Below are 24133 nucleotides of genomic sequence, written 5' to 3'. Positions count from 1 at the left end.
TCATTTTTTTTGGCAAGTGTATAGACTTTGAAAACATACTGACCAAAATAACACTTGATACTTGTAAAGCATTTGTATTATCTTAGTCCTTTGTCCCAAAATTAACATTCAACAGGTTGGGTAATTATATCTTTAATAAAAAGGCAAAGAATATCAAATTGGCTGACATGCCCTCAACAAGTCACTTGTGGAATTCAGCAGTTAACCTTAACTTACTAGTTCATTTTCAAGGAATCATTTTTACTGAATATGTTTTCATACCTTAGAATTATAAAAATATAAAGTGGTATTTGCTAAGTGCAGTATCTCTTCATTTAGTCCTTTTTGAAGTTTCTTTATCTCTTCAAAGCAATTATATTGAATGGAAATGGAGCTAAAGTTAGACCAAATCTTCCTTCCATGGCTGGTTTTGTAGCATTCTCAGGATACATAAAGGTGAAATTTTGCATGAGATTTACAAAAATCAAAAACAGCTCCATTTTTGCCAGCTGCTCTCCCATGCACACACGTTTACCTAAAAAAAAGGTTAGAAAGGTAAATATTACTGATCCTTATGCTGTTGACTCATTCAATAACATCCATACAATTTCCATACAATCTGTTCCAAATAGAGAAGGACTCAGATCTGAACTTTCTAAGTTTTGGACTTTACTTGGTTTTATTGCTTGACATTAGAAGCACATATTGCCATAAAGAAAGCATTGTTAAGACTGTGAAACCACTTTTACAGTATCACCTGATCCATCCCGGGGACACTACTTGGAGAAGGTTGCACTTATTTAATCAGGCAGCTAGGTTTGGTAGGAACTAAACTCCTGTGTTTTGCAGGGCACTTCCAAGAGGCTTTTTTTTTTTTTTTTTTTTTTTTTTTAAAGTGTGTGTGTGTATAAAGCTTAAGTAATCAGTTCAACTTTTATTTTCAACAATGAAGAATATTTTCTATCATGAAATAAGAAAATAGCAAATGCCCAAGACTTTTTGGAAGTGTGACTCTCACCCCAAACTTTAAACAAAAACAAAAACGCCCATTCCAACTGTATCTAGATATTTTACCCATTCCAAAAGGAATGAAGGTTTCTCTTTTGATTAGCTGGCCATTTTCATCCAGAAATCTTGTTGGCTGGAAGTCATCCGGTCTCTCCCATATACTAGGATCTCTGTGCACTGACCACAAGTTGGGCACAATCACACTGCCTTTAGGAATAGTATATCCCTGTAGCACTTCAAAACAAAAACAGAGACAAGGAGATTTGATAGGTATTGGGAGCAAACATGAGAGATTTTATGCTTAACAGAAGAGGGACTACAGTAATTAAACAACAGCTCAGATGCTCAGCTATGGACAAGGAGCACACACTGCATCTCAGGACAGAAGGTGGAAGTCTGGGTGCAAAGTTGATCTTTGTGCTCCCTTCATTCAGGACTGGCTATGTGCCAGCATAGTCCCACAGCACAACTTGGAACAGTCAGAAGGATACTAAATTATGGTAACAGTCAGGGATCAACATGGTGTGGGAAAAACCCAGCCATGTTATGTTTCTCAAAAGCCTCACTCACTATGCCAGCAACAAATGGGGATGGAATAGAAGATGCTCTCCTCACCAGAGAAACCCCTTACATTAAGATGACCCTCCCATGACTAGCTAATGCTGATACTAAAGCTAGAATTCACAAGTGATGCATGCAATGCATGCACCGCATGATGTATGCCAATCCCTTTCGTTTACTAAGATCATTTACCTTTATCTACAATAGCAGAGACATTTCAGATCCTCTCCTGTTGCAACCATTAAGCTGACACAAAAAGTTTCAGTGAAACACAGACTAGACCAGGCCTATACTGCCAGAATTTTGAACATAGAACTGCCTCAAAATGTGTTCCACTTCAACAATACTCCCCTGCCCACAAAAATCTATCAGTTCTAAAATCTTGCCCTCTCCCCATGTCCATTAATTTCATATCATCTCTCCCCATCCTCACACACTTAATCCTTCCCAATCTCCAGTCTAGTAAGTCTTGCCCTATCATGCTTCTCCTTTCCAGTTCCTAGTAATTTACTGTAGCTCCCCTATCTGGCAGCTTTTTATCAAAGCGAGCAGGCCAACCCACATACTCTGATTGCAACAGGCAATTTGTCCTGCAGTCCGTCTGCAAAGTGTTTGATTGGGTGAGGACAACGTCCCTTCTGATATCAGGGTTTCTGGTTTTGAGGTGAGAGGATCTAACTGCTGGAGGTGTCCCCTATCTGATGAAGGGACAAAGAGCTCCAGGCCAGAGCTTCCAATGTCAGCTCTTAAGATCCTGAGAGGAAGGCAGACATTGGCAAGGAGAGGAAGGAATCCCACTCACAGCAGCAGTGGCTTGGACCAGCTCTCTTCCTCCACTTAACTCTTGTAGAATCTAGCAAAAGGATGCTGTAAAGGGAACTATGTAGGGAACTCTCCTTGCGCACCCCCGAGAGGGTCCACTGGGGGTGAATTCTTGCAGCAACTAGCATCGCTGTTAAGCAGGTGTTGAAAAATTTAGGATATGCTTCTGGGTGGATTGCAAGGTGATTCTTTGCTACCTCCCATGAAGGTTAACCAATTGCTGTCTACCATTATCACACCCTCGGCCATAGGGAGCAGCAAGAGAACTTTGGGGAAGGGTGAGATTATTGCTTTCTGTAGAAGTGGAGCCCAAGAGCCCATTTCTTAAAAGATGAGCAATCCATTTACATCAAATTAATGTTTTCAAGGCTCTTTGTGCCAGGAAAAGAGCTAGAGATTGGGTGGGGGGGGGGGGGTGTGTTTAAAGTGAAAGATGAGATTCCCCTTGTCTGTTTCCAATGGCTGGGTATATCATCAAAGTCTCATGCAATTCCTGCTCATCAGCAAATAGACTCTAAATATGAAATACTTGGGCGTCTTAAGTTACCACTTTGGATGCCCGGATGAACATTCCTAGCCCTTCTGTATAAAGAAATGGCATTTTACACACTGAAATGACATCTGTAACTAAATAACTTCAACCTTCATAAAGTTCTTAGCCCGTGTCCCATCAGACATTTCAGCCACGAAATGTAAAAAAAGATAAAATATATGTTTATTTTAAGATCCCTACAAACACTCACCAGCAGTTGCCGAAGCCATTCGGGGAACAGAAAGAGGAACGACCACAGTCATCCTCTGTACCTCCATGATGGTTGCCTCTGTGAAGGGCATATGAACCTTGTCCGTGAGAGAAGGCGCTCTATCACACCCGATGACCACTTCAATTTCTGTATGAACCTTTTCTACGTAAGGGGGGGAGGAGCAAAGAGAAAGATGAAAACTAGGAGTCAAGGCACTGACACTTTCAGATTTACATTATACTTAATCATGGTAGAGCTGAGGATCTGCTGAAAGGAAGAAAAAGCTGTGGGTACTTGTAACATGTCAAGAGACTTTCACTTCTAGGCAGCCAAGTGCATGGCAGTTATCTAATGACTGTTCAGAGGCTGCTGGGCCCAGGCTACCCCTGAGGAGCTACTTTAAAGAGCTCATCCAGGCAGTTAATTGGCTAATGAGTACGTCAGCCTGATAAAAGACCATCAGGGTTCAGTTACAGGAATATGCTCAGAGAGAAGCTCTCCCAAAAGAGAGGAGCTTTCACAATAGAGAACTACAGGCCCCAAGGAGAAGAGCTGAGCAACCCCTGAGCCCAGAGAAGGAGCCTTTTTAAAATCCAAAATAAACTGGATCTAAACTACACCGGCAGGGGGATTGTGTCTTATACCCTTTGGACAAAGTAAACAAACTTCTCTGCAGTAATGGCAATGGGTTACCCATTTGCCTGTTTAAAATATCAGAGCTGCTTTTCACATGGATAGATTATAGTCCTGGAGTCCTGGTGCATGACATGTCCAGAGTGGTTCAATGGAAAAGACACTTCAAGGGGCAGAAAATAATTTTATCCTGAGGATGAGCCATCTCAGGGTTGTTCACTAGTCTGCACACACATTTCCAAAGTGTTGCATCCCCATGGAGCAGTCTGTAAGATCCTGCACCGGTTTGTGGGACTGTAATAAAACCGCCTGGGTGCTTTGCTGTTCGCACTCTTGACTGCAAGGTGCAAGACTTCTTGTCTTTTCAGCTAATAGCACGTCTGGATTGCTACATTAACTTTGCTTATTTTAAAAAAAAAAAAAAAAAGTAGTACTTAAAAGTCCCCCAGATCCTGGACAAATATATTCATCCTTGGTATTCAGACAGGACTGGAGCCCACTTAATTTTGATCGTGTGTGTCTCTTCTTTCTCTCCCCTTCCCCTCAATGCCTCTCCCTCTTTAGCTCCCAGAAGAGCTAAAAGTGAAGCTCCCCCTTTCAGCAGATAGTGAGACCAACTCTTTTTGCCCACCTTGCCTCCCTTTTAACCCAGCTTCTTCCTTGACAGGAAGAATTTGCCCCCAGCAAATGCTACTTCTGTGAACTGCCTGACCATACCACTTCCTCATAAGAGATGAAGAAGCTTCCGAGTCAGGAACAAGAGGTGGTGGAGCAAGACTCCCTGGTAGGTCAAATGAAATCAGAGAAAAGATTAGGATGTATAAAGTATGGGATGGCAGATCACACTGGTAATGGAATAGTGCTGTTATATAAATTAATGGTGCACACTCCCTTGCAACATTATGCTCAGTTCTGCTCATCTCATCTCAAAACCGCAGAAATAGATGGGGTTCAGAGACAAGTGACACAAATGGTGCAAATCAGCAGCAGAGAAAAGTTACTAGCATGTGTAACTGGAGAAAGAGACTAAAAGACATGAAACTCACAAAGATCTTCTAAACCCCAACCCATGAAATGGATATTTTAGAAAGTTTTTAATTCTTATTATTGCTCTGACTGTTAACGGAAGTAGGAAAAGTACCTCCAACTTCTATTAGAGAGACAAAAGTGGGTGAGATAATATCTTTTATTGGACTGACTTGTGTTGGTGAGAGACAAGCTTTTTGAGCTACACAGAGCTCTTTTTCAGGTCTGGGGAAGGTACTCAGGCCATATCTACACTACAAAATTGCCAATTCAGGTTACATGAGCATAAAGCTGCCAGAGTTAGTATATTGCTTGTGCGCTTGCATCCTTTTGTCAGAACTGCACGTACTCACCAGGAATGCTTGTATCAATGCACAGTGTGGTACAACGTGAATGGGTATCCCAGTACACAACTCACCACTCTCCAGCACATTGGCTTTTGGGAAGTTTTGGCAATGCATGGTGGGGCAGAAACAAGTCACACAGGGGTGACTGGGAAGCAAGTGGTCAACTTCCCGGCACACAGTGGTCTCCATCCCAAAATGTTATCTTTCCATAATTTTCAAACCTGCCAGCCTCTCCTCATTTCCACCATCTCTGACAGAAGCCTGCAGCCTGCACATCTCTGCACGACTGACATGAGCATTGCAAGCACAGGGCACACAACCATCCAGTATTTGCAAAGCTGCAAAAAGAACCGAATCAGTGGAGAACACAATAATTTTGTGAAGAGCAGATTGCTGTGGGACATAGCAAGAAATAATTCAAGGTTGTTGGTGAGATCCACCATCTGCAGCTGTTCTGTGAAGCGCTGCTTCTGGGCATAAGAAACTAGCACTGACTAGTGGGAATGCATCATAATGCAGGCTTGGAACGATAAGCAGTGGCTGCAGAACTTTCGGATATGCAATGCCACGTTCCTGGATCTGCAAGCTGAGCTCGCCCAAGCCCTCCAAGGCAGGAACACCAGAGTAAGAGCTGCACTGACAGTGGAGAAGCAAGTGCCGATCACATTGCTATCGGTCAGTGAGAAATCACTTTGACATTGGAAAATCTACTGTGGGGGCCATTGTCATGCAAGTGTGCAGGGCCATTAATCATCTTCTGCTTGCTTGAACAGTGCCACTCACAGCAACAGCTGTGTATTGGCACCATTTGCCATTGGTGGCAGTGATTTTAGCTGATCTCATTCATGAGGGTGACAAAGGGCCAGAGAACACGGCTGCTGCTGGCATCCTAAAGCAGCCCGGGCCCGTATGCCACTAGCCCTTTTACTGCAATGATCTGAAGTTATCACTGACTGGCATGGGAAAGGGTCCTACTGCAGAGGAAGAAATAAAGCAGCCCTCCCTAGATGCCTTTGGGAGAGGCTTGCAGAGTACCTCCATGAAAGAATCATCAAGATCTCTCAGGTGGATTCAAAGGACATCTCTGTGCACATAAGCAAATTGCCCTGCATGCCCCCTCATCCGACATAACAGTACAGGGAATGAAAAGCAGATAACTCTGCCTCTTCCAACTGTGTCCTGTTAAGTTGGGGATGCCATCAGTACATCACTGTAATGGCAAATACATTTACACACGTACCCAAGGTTCCTTTCCCTGCATCGGGTTCACCCGTGCTCAACTGCTGGGACAGACCAGCCTGCAGTGGAGTCTCAAACAGGTCCTGGCTTGTGGCATAGCTGGACTCTTGTGTCATATGTCCCCCATCCTCCTCATTGCTCACGAAAAGGACCTGCAGCTCAGGCTCCCCAGAGGTATCCACTGTGCTCTGCGGGGTGGCGGTGGGGTCTCTGCCAAGGCTGGCATGCAGCTCTTTGTAAAAAATGGCAGGCCTGCAGCTTGGCATCAGATTGACCATTGGCCTCCCTGACCTTCTAACAAACCCGATGCACATCCTTAAATTTCATGAGGCTCTGCTGCTGACCCATTGTACCCCTTCTCGTGCATTCCCAGGGCAATCTGCTCACAGATGTCCACATTTCTACAGCTGGCCTGTAGCTGTGCCTGCGTAGCCTTTTCTCCCAACTGGCCCAAGAGACTCAATATCGTCTGTTTACTCCAGGGTAGAGCATGTATGGAGCACGTAGCTGGCATAGTCAGTTTGGAGAATTGCTAGCTGTGCTCATCAACTTCCAAGCTGGTTGATCAGGAAAAGGCATTTTAAGAACGTGTGTGTAGGTTGGGGGTTTCTAGTCTCTGTGACTAGACAGTGGAGTGGAGTTTAGAATTGTAACCAGAGCAGACACTATAGGGCATTGTAGGACAGCTGCTAAAGGACTGTTAAGGTCGACACAGGTAACGCAGAGTCTACATGGGTCAATGCCGCTCAGGGAAGTGATATTACTGCATTGCCATAATGGGGCACTTACACTGGTGGGAGTCAAATTTAAATGTAAGCACATGCACAACTAGGTCAACACAAGGCAGCTTACATCAACCTAACTTTGTAGTGTAGTGCAGGCCTCAGAGTGCCACAGTTAAATATAAAGTGTACAAATTGTTTAGCATAAGTAGTAACACATTCAAAGGGACCATTCAAGGTGAAGTGGCCCATTAATACCCCTGCATTCATAAGACAAACAGGGGGGTAGGTGGGTTACAAATTGTTGTAATAAAGACATTGGATTTATGGCTTATTAAGAACATCAGTTTTAGTGTCTAGCAGAGGTAGGAATTTAAGCTCCCAGGCTCATCTTCTGAAGGTGTTATGCAGGTTTCTTTTGAGGACAAGGACTGAGAGGTCAGATATAGAGTGACTGTTTTGTGAAAAAAAGTTCACCCACGGGTCATATGCTGTTTTTGACAAGATAAAGTGCAAAGGGATTCAGGTTAAATGGAAGATCCTGTTCCAATCTGAAGACGTAATAAAATGGTGCTTTAAATTTGCACTGAGTGAACTCATTTATCTGCAAAATGCTGAATTGCTGTCCTATTGTACAATCTGTGCCTGAATATTTAGGATGGAGTTTGGACAATAAACTATTATCTTGACCTTCTAAAAGAGATTACTCTAGATTACGAGGCATTGACAGAAATGTTGTAGGCAATACTTACTACAGCCATGCCACATAGTGTCTAGTGTTTGAAACCTATGTCTAGTACATTTGATAACAACTAAGTAATTTAAGTTTAAATTCGGTGACAAAAGGTTCACCAGATGGACTGATACCAGGCCAGAGCATACGCCCCCATTCAGCTGGGGGCTGGTTTAGAGCAATTCCTTCCTCAGGGAAATGCTGGCATAGTACAATGTTTAAACCATTAACTTAGAAGCTGTAAGACCTTGGAGACAGACATTTCTAATGAAAAATCCTGCAGTAGGTCTACTCTGATGAAGGCAACTATAGTGCTGAATACATCAGAGAACACTGGTGTTTCATTATTCATATCATGCTACCAACTGTTTTTTTTCCAAAAGTTATCAGGAGCAGTGAGCTGATCATATGTTATTACTATAAAAAATGAACAATATTAGATGAAAACTGGGTATTTCTACTACTAGCAGTAGTAGTAGTAGACTGCATTTGCTAATTGCTTTAAACCAAAGGCTTGAATTGGAAAGGGTGACCCAAAAGGAATCAGTGCTTAAAGACCAGTTGGGCTTCCTGAGTTACTCAAAAAAGACAATGTTGCCCTAGAACAGGAGAAATTTCCAAGCAGAAAGATAATGCTATATTAAACTATAGTTACATTGCAAATATATAGCACTCACCTGGGGAATGGCAGTAATGTGAATGGGGAGGGGGACTTTCAACTACAGGTATCTGAAAGCCTGGAAATTCCAAGGCAGTTACACTTAACCAGACGCAATGGGGAGTGTGGAAATGCAGTCAGCATATTCCAAACAACCTTAATTCTGTCCTTGACTCTCCATTGAGCATCACGAGATAACAGCGAAGCATACCATTTCTAGTGTTTTTACAAGAGACTATAATACACGGGCTTCAGTGTGCACCACTGTTCTCTAGTGAAGAGAGCCAAAACTGCTTAACTGTATGTCCTAGGTTATAAAATTTATACAGCTAAAGAAGAGTCTTCTTTAGTTCAAACTTTAGGGGCATATACTTTTTTAGCATTTTTATTTTACCCTTGCTGTCACTCTGAAGCCCTCCATAGCTATAGTGTGCAGTAAGGAGCCAGCCACTGAACTGTACCATATTTGATATGCACACAGTTATATCCTGTAATCCCCACCCACATCAAATATCCAAGGCTCATCTTCTATTCACTCTGCCTTGACAGCAGCAACCTCTTGCTTCTTATACTATCTACACACACAGAAGACCTACATGCAGCTCCCATCCCACATTTCTAGGAAGCAACTGTTGGAAATTTTATTACCATTTCACCTTTTCCCTCCAGCACTTAAGCTTCCCATCAGATGAAAATTTCTTAAAATCTGTTTACACATGAAGCTTAGCTACTTGTGTTTTGCAACATAAGCCATGGCGGTGGTGGTTTAAAAGTATCTGTTCCCACAGTCAAAATACCAAAATTGCTAAGGTTAGGGATGCCCTTGGCCACCAAGCTTCCTGGCAAAAACATCAGTGTATCCAAGTATGACATGTCAAATAGCTGCAATACTTGCTTTAGATATGTATCCAGAAAACTTAGGTGGCAAATGTACAGGATGGCAGGGATACAGAAGGCAGCGTTAATGCCATTTGGGGTACTTTAAAGTAGTATGTTTCTCATTTCCACACTCTCCGATGGTTGTGGGGAGGAAGGCGTGTCTTGGATGTGGTTTATTTTATTTATTTATAAATATATATTATAATAAAACTAGGCTATTGAGGTACCCTTTAAGTTACTGATACCTATTTATAACTTTAATTTCAGATTAACACAATTTTGGGTTACATACCTGCTTTCTTCCTGATGAAAGACAGCATTATATAAAAACAACAAGTCTTTCAGTCCAGTATAGAATAAACTGTTAGAAAAGTCTAATTTACCTTGTATTTCTGGGTGGAGAGACATATAGAGCAGACACCAGAGCAGTGTATTGGTAGTGGTGTCAGTGCCTGCGATGAAGAGATCACCAATGATAAAAAACAGGTAGTCTTCATTAAAGCTGCTCTCACTGTTGCTTTTTTTCTCTTCTTCCACTTGGAGGAGATACATATCGATGAAGTCCCTGGGATTTTCTCTATTGAGGGTGTCTCTGTGCTGTGCTATTATTTTCTTTAGAAAAGCTGTGATATCAAACTCAATTTGTCTCAGCTCTCTGAAAGGGCCAAAGGGAAGATAATACAGCCAAGGACAGATGTTGACCAGAAGTACATGGCTGTTTACACTTATTTCTAGCGCACGTGACATGAGCCTTAGCATGGTCTTAAACTCAACATCTTCATAGTCAAAGCGCCTGCCAAAGGCCATGGAACAGATAACATTGGATACAGAGTTGCTGATAATAGAAGATGGGTTAAATGGATCCTTTCCATGTCTAAGTATTTTCTCCTTCACATACTTCAGTTCCTCTATGATTTTGGGTTCCAGGCTATGCTTTCCTAATCCAAAATGACGAAGAGTTGAGTGAGAAAACTTCCTCTGTTGTCTCCATACTGGACCATATGGTGCAAAAACAACACCTGAAAGAAAGTGGTGAATCCCAAATTAAGCAGCTGTATTCTCAAAGTGACACATTTAAAAACAAAACAAAAACAAAATAGCCACACCTCACAACCAGATCAGGAGCTTTTAAAAGGCACAGAACTTGGAGCCAGAGAAAGATGACTATTCCAGCTCTCTCAAAGACTTCTTACGTGGCGCTGGCAACTCTGTACCTCAGTTTTCCAATCCATAAATTGGATATAATAGCTATCTCAACAAGCTTAATGTTTGTAATGCGCTTTGAGGTCCTCAGCTGGACGGCACTATAGAAGTATTATTGCTTATCGTAATAATTTCACAGGAATGTCAAAGTTTGGAAATACATTAGCAGTGACCCTTAAACAAATTAACAGGAGAAAAAAAGGATCCTCACGCACAAATCCCATGAGCAAGATGGAGGTAACCAAATATTCAAACTAGGGCTGTCAATTAATCACCGCCTGTGATTAACTGAAAACAAAATTAATGCGTTAAAAAAATAAACACATTAATCACATACCTCTGGGCAGGGAGGGAGGCTGAAACCCCAGCCCACAGCCCCGGAGGCAGTGAGAGGAGCTGAACTCCCCACCTGTGACCTGTGGAGGGCTGGAGATAGGGGGTCCTATTTTTTTCTAGTGGGATCACAATTTTTTTTAAAGTTCAAATTGGATCACCACCACAAAAAGTTAGAGAACAGGGGCCTGGTGAGCTCAGCTTCCCTGCACCAGCTTCTCCTCCCTTGCCGCATTCCGAGTCCCTGAGGTAAAATCCACCCTTCCTTGCAAACAAGGGCTCACTCAGCTGAAGGGAGTTATGTAATAATAATTCTACATTTGTGAGCTTCTTGATAAAGTAAGTACTTTTGTGATGAAGAGATTGCACTACAGTACTTGTATGAGGTGAACTGAAATATTATTTCTTTTGTTTATCTTTTTTACGGTGCAAATATTTGTAATAAAAAATAATAATATAAAGTGAGCATTGTACACTTTGTATTCGGTGTTGTAATAGACATCAATATATTTGAAAATATAGAAAACATCTAAAAATATTTAAAAGAACAGTGTTCTATTATTGTTTTAACGGTGCGATTAAAATTGCGATTAATCGTGATTAATTTTTTTGATCGCTTGACAGCCCTAATTCAAACACAATTTGTTCTGCACTCTGACATTACAGGGAGACTCTCTCCATGATACATGCCCCTCCCAGGACTGTCTGTGTGCATGCAACTCCCATAAATGAGAACATTTAAGTTGACCCCTACATTTGTATGAAACAATTATTAGGCAACAGGATATAAAAGGCACAAACAAACGGAGTGGGAAGGTGATTATATATTTAAAACCTCTGAGTAAAAATACCCTTGGATTTGCATCACTAGGAAGTTTTCAAAACTTTATTAGTCACAAGTTTTCCTATTATGAAGCATACCCCAGATTCAATATTTTAAACTTTTTTGTTCATGGGCTTCTTTGGAGTCAACTATAAATATTAATTTACATGCAAATAGAAACATCTTGTTGGATTTGACAACAGGCACGTTATATAGTGCTATATAAAACAAAACAAAAAACCCAACCAGTTACAGTGACTTACTCTGATCAGCTTTAGATGGATTTGGTTAACCTGGAAAAGTATTTTAAGCCACCAGAGCAAGCAAGAACCAATATTTCAGTGCTACTTAACGGTGAACTCACATTATGTTTTCTTAGAAAAAACAGCTTATTTACAAAAACTACGCGACAACCACGTCTCTCTTACTGTTGAGTTTCAAAGGTCTTTTATTTTCAAATTAATTGAGTTGGGAAAGGCAGCTAATCTAACCTATGGCACGGGGCAGACACATAACAAGAGAGAAACTTAGTGGCCATTAGAAATTGGTAACAGAAAAGTATACCTTCTTGATTCTAGATAGGCATCCACAGTTTGATTAAAAAGACTTATTTTCATGTTAAGAGTTTTGACTATTGAGTTACAACACTAAGAAATTTAGAAAAAATATTTTAAAAAAAGAGTGGATATAATAATGTACAAAAGGTAGTATATGTAGAATGTAAACTATTCAGGGCCAGGACAATCTAAGAGATATGAGTAGGTTTAATACAAAATAAAGTCTTTATGTAGTCTTTAAGACTAGTTTTTCTGATTGAATTAGCTATTAAAAGTGACCATACTAGGCTGAAAAATCTGAACACATTGTTTAGTTCAAAAGGTCTTGCATAATGTAAGTATTATGATTAGTCCTTAATAACGAAAAAGCCACTGTATTATACAAACTGAATGAAGACGTATTCAACTGAACCTCATTTTGTCTCCATTTAAATAAGCTTTGAAGGACAGCTCCTTAGCAATCCATTTTCTGTACAGAACACTTTTTGTTTCTGGTTGGTTTTTTTATCTTGCCAGATTATCCACTCCAGGGCAGTGCTTCTACATAGCAGCAGTATCAACAACTGGGACAGGTGAAAAATTAAGGCACATCTGATACTGAAATTGGCCAAGAACCTATTCATCATTCCAGTGACACAGAACATTTTTACCTTGCCCTAAAGTAAGTACTGCAACAAAACCAAACCACAATTCATCACAACCTTTTCCTGACTCCAAAAGGGGGAAGAATAGTTTCAGGACATGAATATCATCCACAGGAGAAGACAGTCTCATCATCTTTAAGGGAGAAAACTCCTTCAATTTGTGCATTAAAAGTTGAGCTGGTGAACTAAGACAGTCCCAATTTCATGTTAGAAGTTTCTTCAGACAGTTTCATGGAGAAGACTGGCATATGAGATCATCAAAAGCATGGAAATCCCAGGTCATTTGGGAGCACTGACAACTAGCTTATTATAGGCAGAAACTAACAGAAATTTAGAAACATTAAAAAGGAGAAGCACTAGGTTACAGCCACAACAGAGATCAGAGAAGAAACCTGAAACCATTGGCTGGGTGCCAGATAACAATAAAGAGGAGTAATAGGACATTTCGATGGGTTAACAGAAGATCATTGAAAAAAGCAGGTAGGGGAAACAGCACTAGCTCTGCACATGAACCATAAAATTACACACAGCAATAAGAATTAAACAATCTTATTAGGCTTCTGTGTTCATTATGCAAGAGCTCACACTATAGTTACCACTGCTGGACCTATAGCAGTGAAAGGTTCTGGTTTTTTGCAAAAAAAGAAAAAACCATATAACCCCATGTCTACAGGCAAGGCCTAACACTTATAAGAAACTCTCCCACACAACTGTTCAGCTACAGGATCGGAGATCTCCCAGCATCTATCTTAGATATCCAAGATATCTTCCAACAACTATTACAACATGGAAGACCATAGCTGATGTTGCCAGTACTTCTATATTGGTGGCTGAAAGGAGAATATAACCACCTGGGAGGGGAAAAAATCTTTTAGGTCTTCTTTATATACCATACAGCTGCAGAGAATGGGACAAAAGCCCACCCACCCTTTGTAGTTTATGCTGACAAGATGATTAGGTGAAAAATTGAAACAATAAACAGAGAATATATATATATATATATATATATAAAAAGGTTTTTCACACAAGTTAATGTAGGTGCTAGCCAGACAGGTACACTTAGGCTCCATTTGTGGAACACCACTGGCTTCAAGAGAGGCCTGCCACGTGGGCCAGACTGCAGGCTCGCGATCTTAAATAGCCTTGATTTATCTGGAGTACAGAGACTAAAGGCACCATTGCAGGCTAAGAATATCTATCAAAATCTTTGTTCTGTCGGGGGTCAGAATTTCAAATACTGATACGATGTCTGCTCACGTCCCATAAAACACAAATCTATGTACTTTAAATTATGTCAACATGACTTCTGGCTTAAATTCAGAAATGGAGTTGTATTAGTCACTACAAGAAGTGTTTAGACCAGCGGTTCTCAACCGGTGGTACTTCGAAGAAGGCTGGGTGGTACGCGAGCCGTACCGCGCCGCCGAATCCGCCGCCGAAACTCCCCCCCCTCCCCCGCCGCCGTGAAACCCCACCGCCGCCGAAACTCCCCCCCACCCGCCGCCGCCAAAAGTCCCCCTCACTCACCCCCGCGAAACCCTGCTGCCGAAAAGGGGCAGACGGCGGAGGGCATTGTTCCCCCCATGTAACTCCGCCGCCGCCGAAAGTCGTCCCCCCCCACTTTTTTTTTCCCCGAGTGGTACTCGGGAAAAAAAGATTGAGAACCGCAGGTTTAGACCAAATGATAAACTTGATTAACTTGTTTATGGTTTCAGGTAATAATTAATCTCAGATAAAGTTATCAGTAAAAAGAGATGCAGAAGAATTATTACTTTTTTGTGATATTTGTCTATGGGGAATCTGCATTACAATAAAAAGTGTGCATACAAACACATGCACACACTTTTACTTTCCAGGCAATTTGCATCATACATTTTTATTTCACAAACAAATACAACTCTTTCTTGTAATGTAAATAGGACAAATACAGCAGTTGCATTCATCTAAAAAGATAGGCTCTTTTAAAAAAAAAAAAAAAAAAAAAAGTATGTTGTCGTATTGAGTGAAATTAAGACCATGCCTGTACTACAACTCCCCTCCTCTCCACATCAGGAATTTAAATGCATGTTGATATGATTATATTTAAAATGCATGTGTGCGCTGTAAATAGTTAATAAGTGGTTACTTTGGTGACCACAGAAAAGATATCCCAGGATGCACTCCTGCATGTGGTACTGATGCTCCTCTCTATGCATGTCCCCAGGGCACTCTGTGTCCTATAAAAGCATTTATTATGGGCTACCTGCCCAGATTTTCCCAAAATATACCAACTATCCTATTCAATTACAGGTTATGGTAGCAATGAAGAGCTATGGTCCAGACTTGGTTTGTAGCAGAAAAGCTGCAGAGGACAACACAGACCTCATCAGATCTTGCTGACAAAAAATAAACAGGTCTTGTAGGCCTTGTTTACGCTAGCATTTCTCTTCAGCTCTCATCATTGTAGGGTCACTGGTGCAGCTTCAGTAGCAACAGCAATGATGAGAGTGCTAGGATGGACTTGCTGCTGATGCTTTTATCTCCACCTTGTCTAACACTGCTCAGAGCAGGTCTGGATGATGCGGTGATTATAACAAAGATTGCCAGAAGCTGCCCATCTACATTAATGCTCCCAACATTGCTGCCACAGATGGAGCTGAGCTGGGGCAGTTTACTGGTGGAAAGCTTGAAGAAAAATGTTAGTGCAGACACAACTGTAGGGTACATGTAGGCTAACAGGACCAGTCTCTTTCATAACTGCTCTTCCGAACTTGGTAGGTTGCAGTAAAATGGTCAAAGATCACTTCATTTTCATATCTGCCACTGCTGCTCAAGAAGGCTACAGACAGCAGCAGAGGCAAGCTCTGAAGTTATTCATGAGAGGACCCTAACAAACAGAAGTTGGGAGAGCAACAGACATTCTCCATCCTAACAGCAGACAAGATTTTCCATGGGAGGGACAATTGATAGTTCTCCTGCCCAAGTATATACAGCAACTAGGAGATCCAGAGAAGAGAAGAGATGCTACCCCACTAGCCTTTACTGGTCATGTCCTTGCCCCAGCCTTTCACATCTGGCTACCAGGAGTCCAGTGAATTTTTCAAGCCCTGGTTCACAAGGCATCAGAACTTAAAAAGTCTGATAAAAGCAACAGCTGGTTAAAAATGAAGCATCCTACCTTCTCACCCACACAACCACGTCACCTTGGGACTCTGCACATTTCACTGGCTCCCCATGAGATACACATCAAATCCAAACTCCTGATCTTAACCTTTAAGCTCTCAATGGGCCAGGCTTGGGCTATCTCAAAGATCAAGAACCACTACACACCCATGACAGTTATTAAAAACAATGGCTGAAATTCACGAGGGGAAGAGCTCTCAGAAGCCAGCCCTCAGACATGAAACTCCATGCTCTGGATTGATCTCAGAACATGCCACAGTCAGGACGAAATACAAAATTCCCCCTCTATGACCTAGATTTTCCAAAAGTAAGATGTGCCAAAGCCTAAAAATTCCAACACCCACTAATAGAAGGAGACAGACCGTACGGTCAGGAAACCACTTATTTAATGTAATTGTTGCACAGTACTCACATACCAGCATGATGAACATGTGACAGATTAGATGTCATTGGCTCCTCAGCATTATAGTGATATTCTGGCACGGGTCTAAAACTAAATATATCAAGTCTTGGACACTTGCCCAATGTATTTATCAATCCCTGAAAACACTGTCAGGCAAACAAAAAGGTCTGTTTCAAAAGATACAGAACCCATTAGCAAACCTCCCGTGTGCCTCTCACCCCTTCAAAAATGGAGACAAACATCCATACATACAGATATCATCACATCCATACATACAGATATCATCACTAAGATATTTATACCTGACTCAAGAAAGGTCCTCAAGTTTTTATGTAAAGAAACCCTCAAAGCAACATGAACTTTCTATAGAAACATTTCACATGCCATTTTTTGACAGTTGCTACAATCAATCCTTCAGTGGCTGATTGGAAACACCTTCTTTCACCTGTGAGGCATGCCAGCTATCAAGCACTGAATGCACAGCTGGACTTAAATATCTCCAGCAACACTAACCCATGAGTATGCTGGACAGACAGCTCCATCTATCAGCTAGATTCTAAAGGAGCCCACGTATAAACAGTATTACTTTTGTCTGCCTAAACTGGAGACGTGCCATTATCTAAGCTTCTCACCAAACTATTTGAAACTTCTTCTCATGATGCTACTACACCAGTAAGGCATCACATGAGAGACACTAACCCTTTAAATCCCTGCACATAAACAAGACATCCCCTTTACTTTAACGGGGGATAAAATGACCAAGCTTATCAAACCTTATCCTTTAGGGCATAAGCTGATCACCAGCTATGGTTAAGTATCATAGTACTGAATAGTTAAGTGCTTTATGGCGATTTTACATCTTCCTGTAAAGCAGGGGTGCTCATACTTCACCTAACCAGAGGCCAGAAGGCTACATAAATTTTGTGTAAGCCTGAGCAGATGGCTGCATCTTTTATATGGGGGGGCGGGTGATTGGCAAAGACAACTACGGAGGCAGCAGCTGCTTCACTTGCCAAGTTCAGTACAGAGTTGTATATGAGCATATAGGTCCCATCAAAGATGGCCTTAGCAGTTTAGGCACTGCGGCAGCCATGCCACCATAGAGCTTCAGTGCAGACACTACTTATGCCAACAGAAGGGATTCTCCCATTGGTGTAGATAATCCATCTCCCTGAGAGGCTACTGGAGACCTAGCTCTGTCTACATGGGTACTTAGGTTGGTTTAACTACACTGCCCAGGGGCGTGGATTTTTCATACCTGACCAAAGTATGTTAAACCGACCCAATTTTCCAGTGTAGACCAGGCCTAAACGTAACCAATTCCTATCCATCTTTTACCTATGTAGCTCCCGTCCCATCACTATTGTACCTAAGCATCTTGCAAAAGGTAATTAATTTACTGTAATACCTCCCTCATTATATACAGAAATACTGTTCTCCCCATTTTAGAGATGGGGAATAAAGAGAGAGAGTCTTGGTCCAGTGACCAGTGACCTATCCAGTGACATAGTGCTTGTCTACAGTTGAAACGCTGCTGCATCACTGTGGTGCTTCGCTGTAAACACTCACTGCAGAAATGGGAAGGGTTCTCCGGTTGGCTTAGTTAATCCACCTCCCCAAAAGGCAGTTGCTAGGTTGAAAAAAGGATTTTTTCCATCAACCTAGTGCCATCCACACTGCAGCCTTAGATGGGCTAAACTACGCCACTCAGGAACACTGATTTTACACACCCCAGTGACGTAGCTGGGGTGACTCAACTTTTGAGTGTAGACAAGACCCCAGCTATGCCATCCTTCCTCCCTGCACACAGGGCCTAAACACTTTTAGGAAAGGTGAGCAAGTCAATTCTTCGGGACACACCCCAACCCCAGGGACGTTTTGTAGCATAGCTTGTTTGTACCTGCACTCATGAGGGAAGGGGCGTAACAGCCACCACCACCATCAGTGGATATTGACTTCTGCCATGTTTTCTTTAATAATCTGACCTATGTCAAACGATTGGGGCCAGGAAATGAAGGCCAGTCTCTTCCCCGAGCCTTTATTACTGTGAGTATAAGGGACTGTAGGTAGGTGCCTAGCAGGCCACCCCGTTTAGGGGCCAGAGCTAGGAGCTTTGCTGTTTGGAGGACGGAGAGACGGGCTTTGCCCCGTTCCTGTCATTCCCGCCCCCAAGACGCTGCACCTCGAAGGGAGCCACCCGCTCCCCTTTCCCTCCTGCAGAGCCTCCGGGGCAGCGCAGGGGAAGACACCCCGTCTCCGGGGTCTGCAGCCCCGTCGGCTGGCGCCCGGGCAGGGCCTTAGCCGGGCCGGGCCGGGGGGCTCGGCTGCCCCTGCGCTCACCCTTCTTCTTGGTGAGCATGGCCACGATGGGGACGCTGGGCCGGTCGCTGAACACCTCGGCCTGGCTGACCAGCGCCTCCCGCACCGCCTCGAAGTTGCTGAGCACGATCATGGGGCGGCTGCCCACGAAGAGGCTGAAGACGCTGCCGTAGACCTTGGCCAGGCCGGTCAGGACCAGGTGCGGGGAGAGCGGCCGGGAGCCCCCCTGCCCGGCCCGCACGCCCGGCAGCCACTTCTTCCGCAGCGGGCCGGGCAGCAGCGCGAAGCCGAAGTTGCCCACCAGCGGCCAGGGTCTGGGGCCAGGCGGGAGCCTGTGGGGCGGGCGGGGGCGGCTCCGCAGCCAGCAAAGCGCCAGCGAGAGCCCGGCGGCCGCCAGCAGCGCACAGCAGACGGGCTCCCGCAGCAGCTGGACCAGGGGCGGCCAGGGCCACGCCGCCGTCCCCACGCCAGCCATCCCGCCCCGGGCACCAAGTCAAAGAGCCACGCGCCGCCGCTCCATTCTCCTTCCCCCCGGCCCTGGGCGGGGGCGCTGCCGTCTGTGAAACAGCACAACAGAGCCGGAGCCAGGCAGCGCCCCGCCCGCCCCGCCCCGCCTCCTGGGATTGGCGGCCTCCGGCTTGGGGCGGAGCTCTGTGCGTTGGGCCAGACTCGGGGAGCGTCCGCGTGACGTCACCAGCCCGCAGGTTTTGGGGGGGGGGGGAGGGGAGGCTTCCGTCTGTCCTGATCCCAACACTTGCCTTATGCTCAGTCCTGCTCCCCCGCGCAGAGACAGTGCCCCGCAGCAACCCCAACCCCGCCTCCGCACAGAGAGCAGGGGTGGGGGAGGAGAGCAAATCATTAGAGAAGAAAAACAGTGCAAGGCTGTGGTTGATTTATGGGGGGGGTTTCCCCCTCAGATAAACGGTGCTTTGCAGTTCTTGCCCTGGTGGTGGCAGGATGAGGGGGGAGAAGGAGTTTGGCCCCTGCGTAATCGATTCAGCGACTCCTAGATAGTTGGAAAAGGGACTGTTTATAAACAGGGACAGTAGTAAATACCATGTTCCTCTTGGCCCCATCCTCCCCCATAGCACCTGAATGTGCTAATAATTAAAACCAACCTAACAGTCTCAGAAGACCTGTGCTTAGGGTCACTCATGAACATTAAAGCAGATTAACTAAAGCAGCAGTTTTCAACCTTTTTTTCACTTGTGGACTGCTACAAAATTTCAAATGGTAATGCAGACCCTTTTGGAAATCTTAGGCATAGTCTATTGCCCCCCCAGGGATGATGGACCACAGGTTAAAAACCACTGAACTAAAGGCACAAATTTAAAGTGTATTAGTTAAAGTGCATCAACCCCATGTGTGGATACTCTTATTCAGAAGTAAAGAGGCCTTAGTTTGTTTTGGTTTAATCCCTTTCAAAGGAAAAATTTAAGCACCGCAAACTTAAGCATGTACCTCAGTCCATCCCTATTATCAAAGCATTTAAGTACTTTGCTGACTCAGCCTGGAGCTCTGGTGGGCCGCCTGTGATGACAATGTTCAAAGACAGAGGCTATGAGGAACTATAATAAATAAATAAGGAAACTGCAGAGGCAGCGAAAAATTAATGTTAATAAAAAAGAGGCCAGTAGTGCAGTAGTTGGGACAATGTGCAAAACTCAACCAAGACCACCAGGGTTCACCTGTTTTTATTTTGAATGGTTTGTACAACTCTACACAGAATGCTGCCACATGGAGTCTGTCTTAAGCCACCTTTTTTCTCTTCTTTCTCAAATTACTCACCTTCAGATGCCAAGGATGTAGACAAGAGTGTAGGAATGGCTCAGCAGGGCAGGGTCAGTTCCCATTTAGCAATGGCAAACGTGTATTTGTTTTACTGAACTTTCACCAATTTCCTATCTTAATTATTTACCATGGTGTCCTCTCTACTATCTGGACTCAGCCTGGATTTATTCATTTGCAATAGCTGTAACTATGTTCTAGATTCTTTTCAAAGCCTTTAGGAGCACCATCCTTGCTTTGAGAACCTTGTACTCTAAGGTTGTAGCTGAAGCCAAAGAAGTTCTAAAGAACAGAGCTATATCTTTCTTTTCAGAAAACTTTTCCATTTCACCCACCCTTTTAACGTGTGACACTCTGAGACCCTGCGGTTACGATGGCCTTCTTTCCTGAGGAGAACTTGATGTGGCTTTTCCATGTGTGGGCAACACAACTCTGAGCTTCCCCTCTAAAAAGACACTCTACTCTTCCACCCTCCATATCACTCGGAGTGTGTTTTAGCTAGTCTTAATCAGCATGCTGGAAGATATGTTATTTACACTGTCAACCTATCTTATCATTATTTTTAAAGACAGAATATCAGTAGCATTTACTAAAGAATGTTGTTGATAAAGGGTGTGTGTACACTAGCATCGTAACCTTAAGTCTCCAAAAAAGAAGCTGCAAAGGAGAAGCGGGTTGCTGAGAACCCCAAATGGTTTATTTTTTCAGTATTAGAATATCTGTGACTATACAGCAATTTACCATAAAAATCACATTAGCTGAGCTATATTTAAAAACATTTTATTGTGATTATAAAGGCTCTATTGAAGTGAGCATATCAAATTTCAGATCGTCAAGGCCATATTTTCTTCATACAAATATTAAACTGTTAAGAGACAGGCTCTCTCTCTAATCTGCTCCATTCAGCTGGCAGATATTTTATTAGCTGCTGCAATACAATGCAGTATAAAATAAATTAAATTCACAGAGACAAATCAGCTTGAAAGAGAAGACCCTAATGCAGCCTTTTCAGTTGGATTTGGCTGAAACTCTCTGTGCTTTAATTAGAACAGAAAACATGTTTCTATAAATAGGGAAGAAGCATTTCAAAGCATGCCCATAGCTTGGAACAATATGAAGAAAACATAGCATGAGACAGTGTGGGTATGCACCATGTAGCTGAACTAGAGGCATTTTATCAGAATAAAGAATTACAGTATATTTTGCATTCTGAAAGAGAAGAGCTAAGATATTAAGAACCAATTAATATAATATTGAAGAATTCTGCTGTTCTTATGGGGGAAAACAATATTAGTGTGCCTCTCTCTCTCGCAACATCTTTCCTCTCCACTCCTAGAAGCATTTTCTATTTTAATTCAATTTTGCCACCATAGAAATGCAAATAAAAAGGTATCTAGGATTATCTAACTCTTCCACATGGCATAGTAAGATTATCCCTATCTAGCCCGATACGTATATGACTCCTATTATGTTAATATCTGAGTATCTCCCATGTATTTAAACATAGGAATAACCTCTCCTCTTCCTTCTTTTATAGTCTGTTGGAGAAGTAGCTTGATTAGTTGATAGGTTTATTTATTTTTTCTGTGGGTGTGGTTGAGTGTGTGTGTGAAGGATTTATTGGAGAAAAAAAAGTCAAAATGAATTTTGCATTCATTCTGAACAGGATATAGCCTTCATTTTTCATGGTTTCATTTTAGGTGGCTTTGTGCATGTAAAATGTCACCTGTGTGTGACATTTAAAAAAGGGGGGTTTCACATAGAAAAAAGCTAAAATTCAAATTGTGCATATATTAAAAAGTTTTAAAATTTTGAAATCTTGATACCTTTTACCCCCTGATGACTCTTGAGTGAAAGGGCCAATTTTTGAGCCAACACCCACATAATTTCATATTTTCATGTAGCTGGACAATTGGAATGAAATCTTGATTAAATGCAGACCTAAAATTTCCAGGTTATCAAATTTGTTATGAATATTTTGCACATGCCTAATGGTTATTTTAGTCAAGTTAGAGTACTATTTCTTTTTTCAGCTGTCATTCCCTCCAACTTAATGGTTATTGTACATTTCTAAATCTTTTTTATTGAAAATAAAATCTTTTTGGGGATACAGTATTTCAGAACTCTAATCTTCTAGTTAGTGTCTCTCTACTGCTGTAAAGAGAACTTCCTGGTCCAATATTAGATGCCTCTCTGTGTATTTAGCTCCAAAATTTATGCGTGGCTATCCTGCTTCAGTTTGCTGTCTACTCTCTATCCCATATCTCTTTCAGCAGTATTGCTTTTTGTTTGTTTGTCTCATTGACTATTGACTATTGACTAGGGCTTTGGATGCTTTTTTCCCCTTCCTTAGACGTATTAACTGGTACTATTCCAGACAGAACTTACTCTCCCACACCCAGCAATGCATGGTTCATCCCTTCTGCCTCCCCAATTGTACGGGGAGATTTTGAATAGACCAGTAAAAGGGCCAAGGACCATGTGATAGCATATCATACTTGTTGCTAACAGCAGCCAAAATTGATAGGCCTTTCAGCAGGCCCATGCAGTCTTGGCACGACTAAGGCTATGTTCAGACTGACGGTGGCAAAATCACCGCCGCAAGATCGATCTTTCTTGATCAATTGAGCAGTCAGTGAGACCTGCTCAATCGATCAGGAAGTCAACTGAGTAAGTCCATCCCCTCAAGTAGCATAGCGCTGAGCTGATGGGAACTCAGCGCAGTGAGAACAGCGCGCAGAAGGGAAGCAGAGCAATCAGCGTCAGTTATGCAAACTACTCTGTGTAGTTTGCGGAACTCCCTCCCGTCAACTACCGCCGAATTGCGCGGTAAGTGTGAACCAGCCCCAAGCCAGGAGGGGAGGAGAGCCTCTTTATCAACCTTTGCCTGACCCTGCTCTCCCTCCCTGATGCTCTGGTGCACGTGCTGGGATGTGTGTTTCAGGAAAAGACCAATAAGCTTATTTATGCATGCCCTGTGGGAGATGTGCAGATATGCAAATTCTGTCAGAAGATACCTCATTAATTAAGTGCTCTGGCAAGGTTAGGTCTAGCTTTTGAAACTTTTTTTTTGTTTTTCCTTGATGTGTTATTGTCTACTAACAAGGCTAAATGGGGAGAGGGTGGGTGGGTTTCTCTGATTGGACTCCTTGAGTGTGTTTTTTGGATCCTACAACAGCTGGAAGATCTGGCCAATCGGAAAGCCATAGCTGTTCTCACTTGAAAGCCGCCCCAGACTTCAGTAATTATTAAGGGTTGAGTGTTGGGGTGTTTTACTAACCTGTTGCAGACATGTGTAAGTGCTTGAGCCTAAGTAAAGGTTAGCATTGTAGTAAGAGCGCTGTTGTGTTATACTGTTTCTACCAGTCCATCTATCTCTTGGACAGCTGGGTCTCCATTTGACTTATTTCCTGACACCACTTCACACAAATTAAAGTTACCACAAGCTTTGGGTTGGCGGAACCCCAGGTAACACAATGACAATTATCTCATCAGAATAATGGTCAGAATAATAGAAGAGACAAGTATCTAAAGTGTGAGGAATTAATAGT

The 24133-nt window shown here is 42.8% G+C and overlaps 1 protein-coding gene across 1 annotated transcript; it reads right to left on the bottom strand.

Moving 5' to 3' along the window:
• Positions 1–116: 116 nt before the first annotated feature.
• CYP2U1 (cytochrome P450 family 2 subfamily U member 1) lies at positions 117–19339 on the bottom strand. Its single transcript, XM_067568234.1, has 5 exons — positions 18816–19339; positions 9734–10369; positions 3114–3275; positions 1054–1221; positions 117–514 (listed from the first exon to the last, which is right to left on the bottom strand). Exons 1-5 carry the CDS (start codon positions 19267–19269, stop codon positions 336–338), a joined length of 1599 nt encoding a protein of 532 aa, XP_067424335.1. The 5' UTR covers positions 19270–19339; the 3' UTR covers positions 117–335.
• Between the last annotated feature and the right edge of the window lie 4794 nt (positions 19340–24133).

Source organism: Emydura macquarii, unplaced genomic scaffold (assembly GCF_026122565.2).
Source record: "Emydura macquarii macquarii isolate MOO-44397 ecotype Brisbane River unplaced genomic scaffold, CSIRO-AGI_Emac_v2 contig_2863, whole genome shotgun sequence".
In the NCBI taxonomy this organism is placed as follows: domain Eukaryota; kingdom Metazoa; phylum Chordata; order Testudines; family Chelidae; genus Emydura; species Emydura macquarii.
This window is presented reverse-complemented; position numbering and strand designations above follow the sequence as displayed.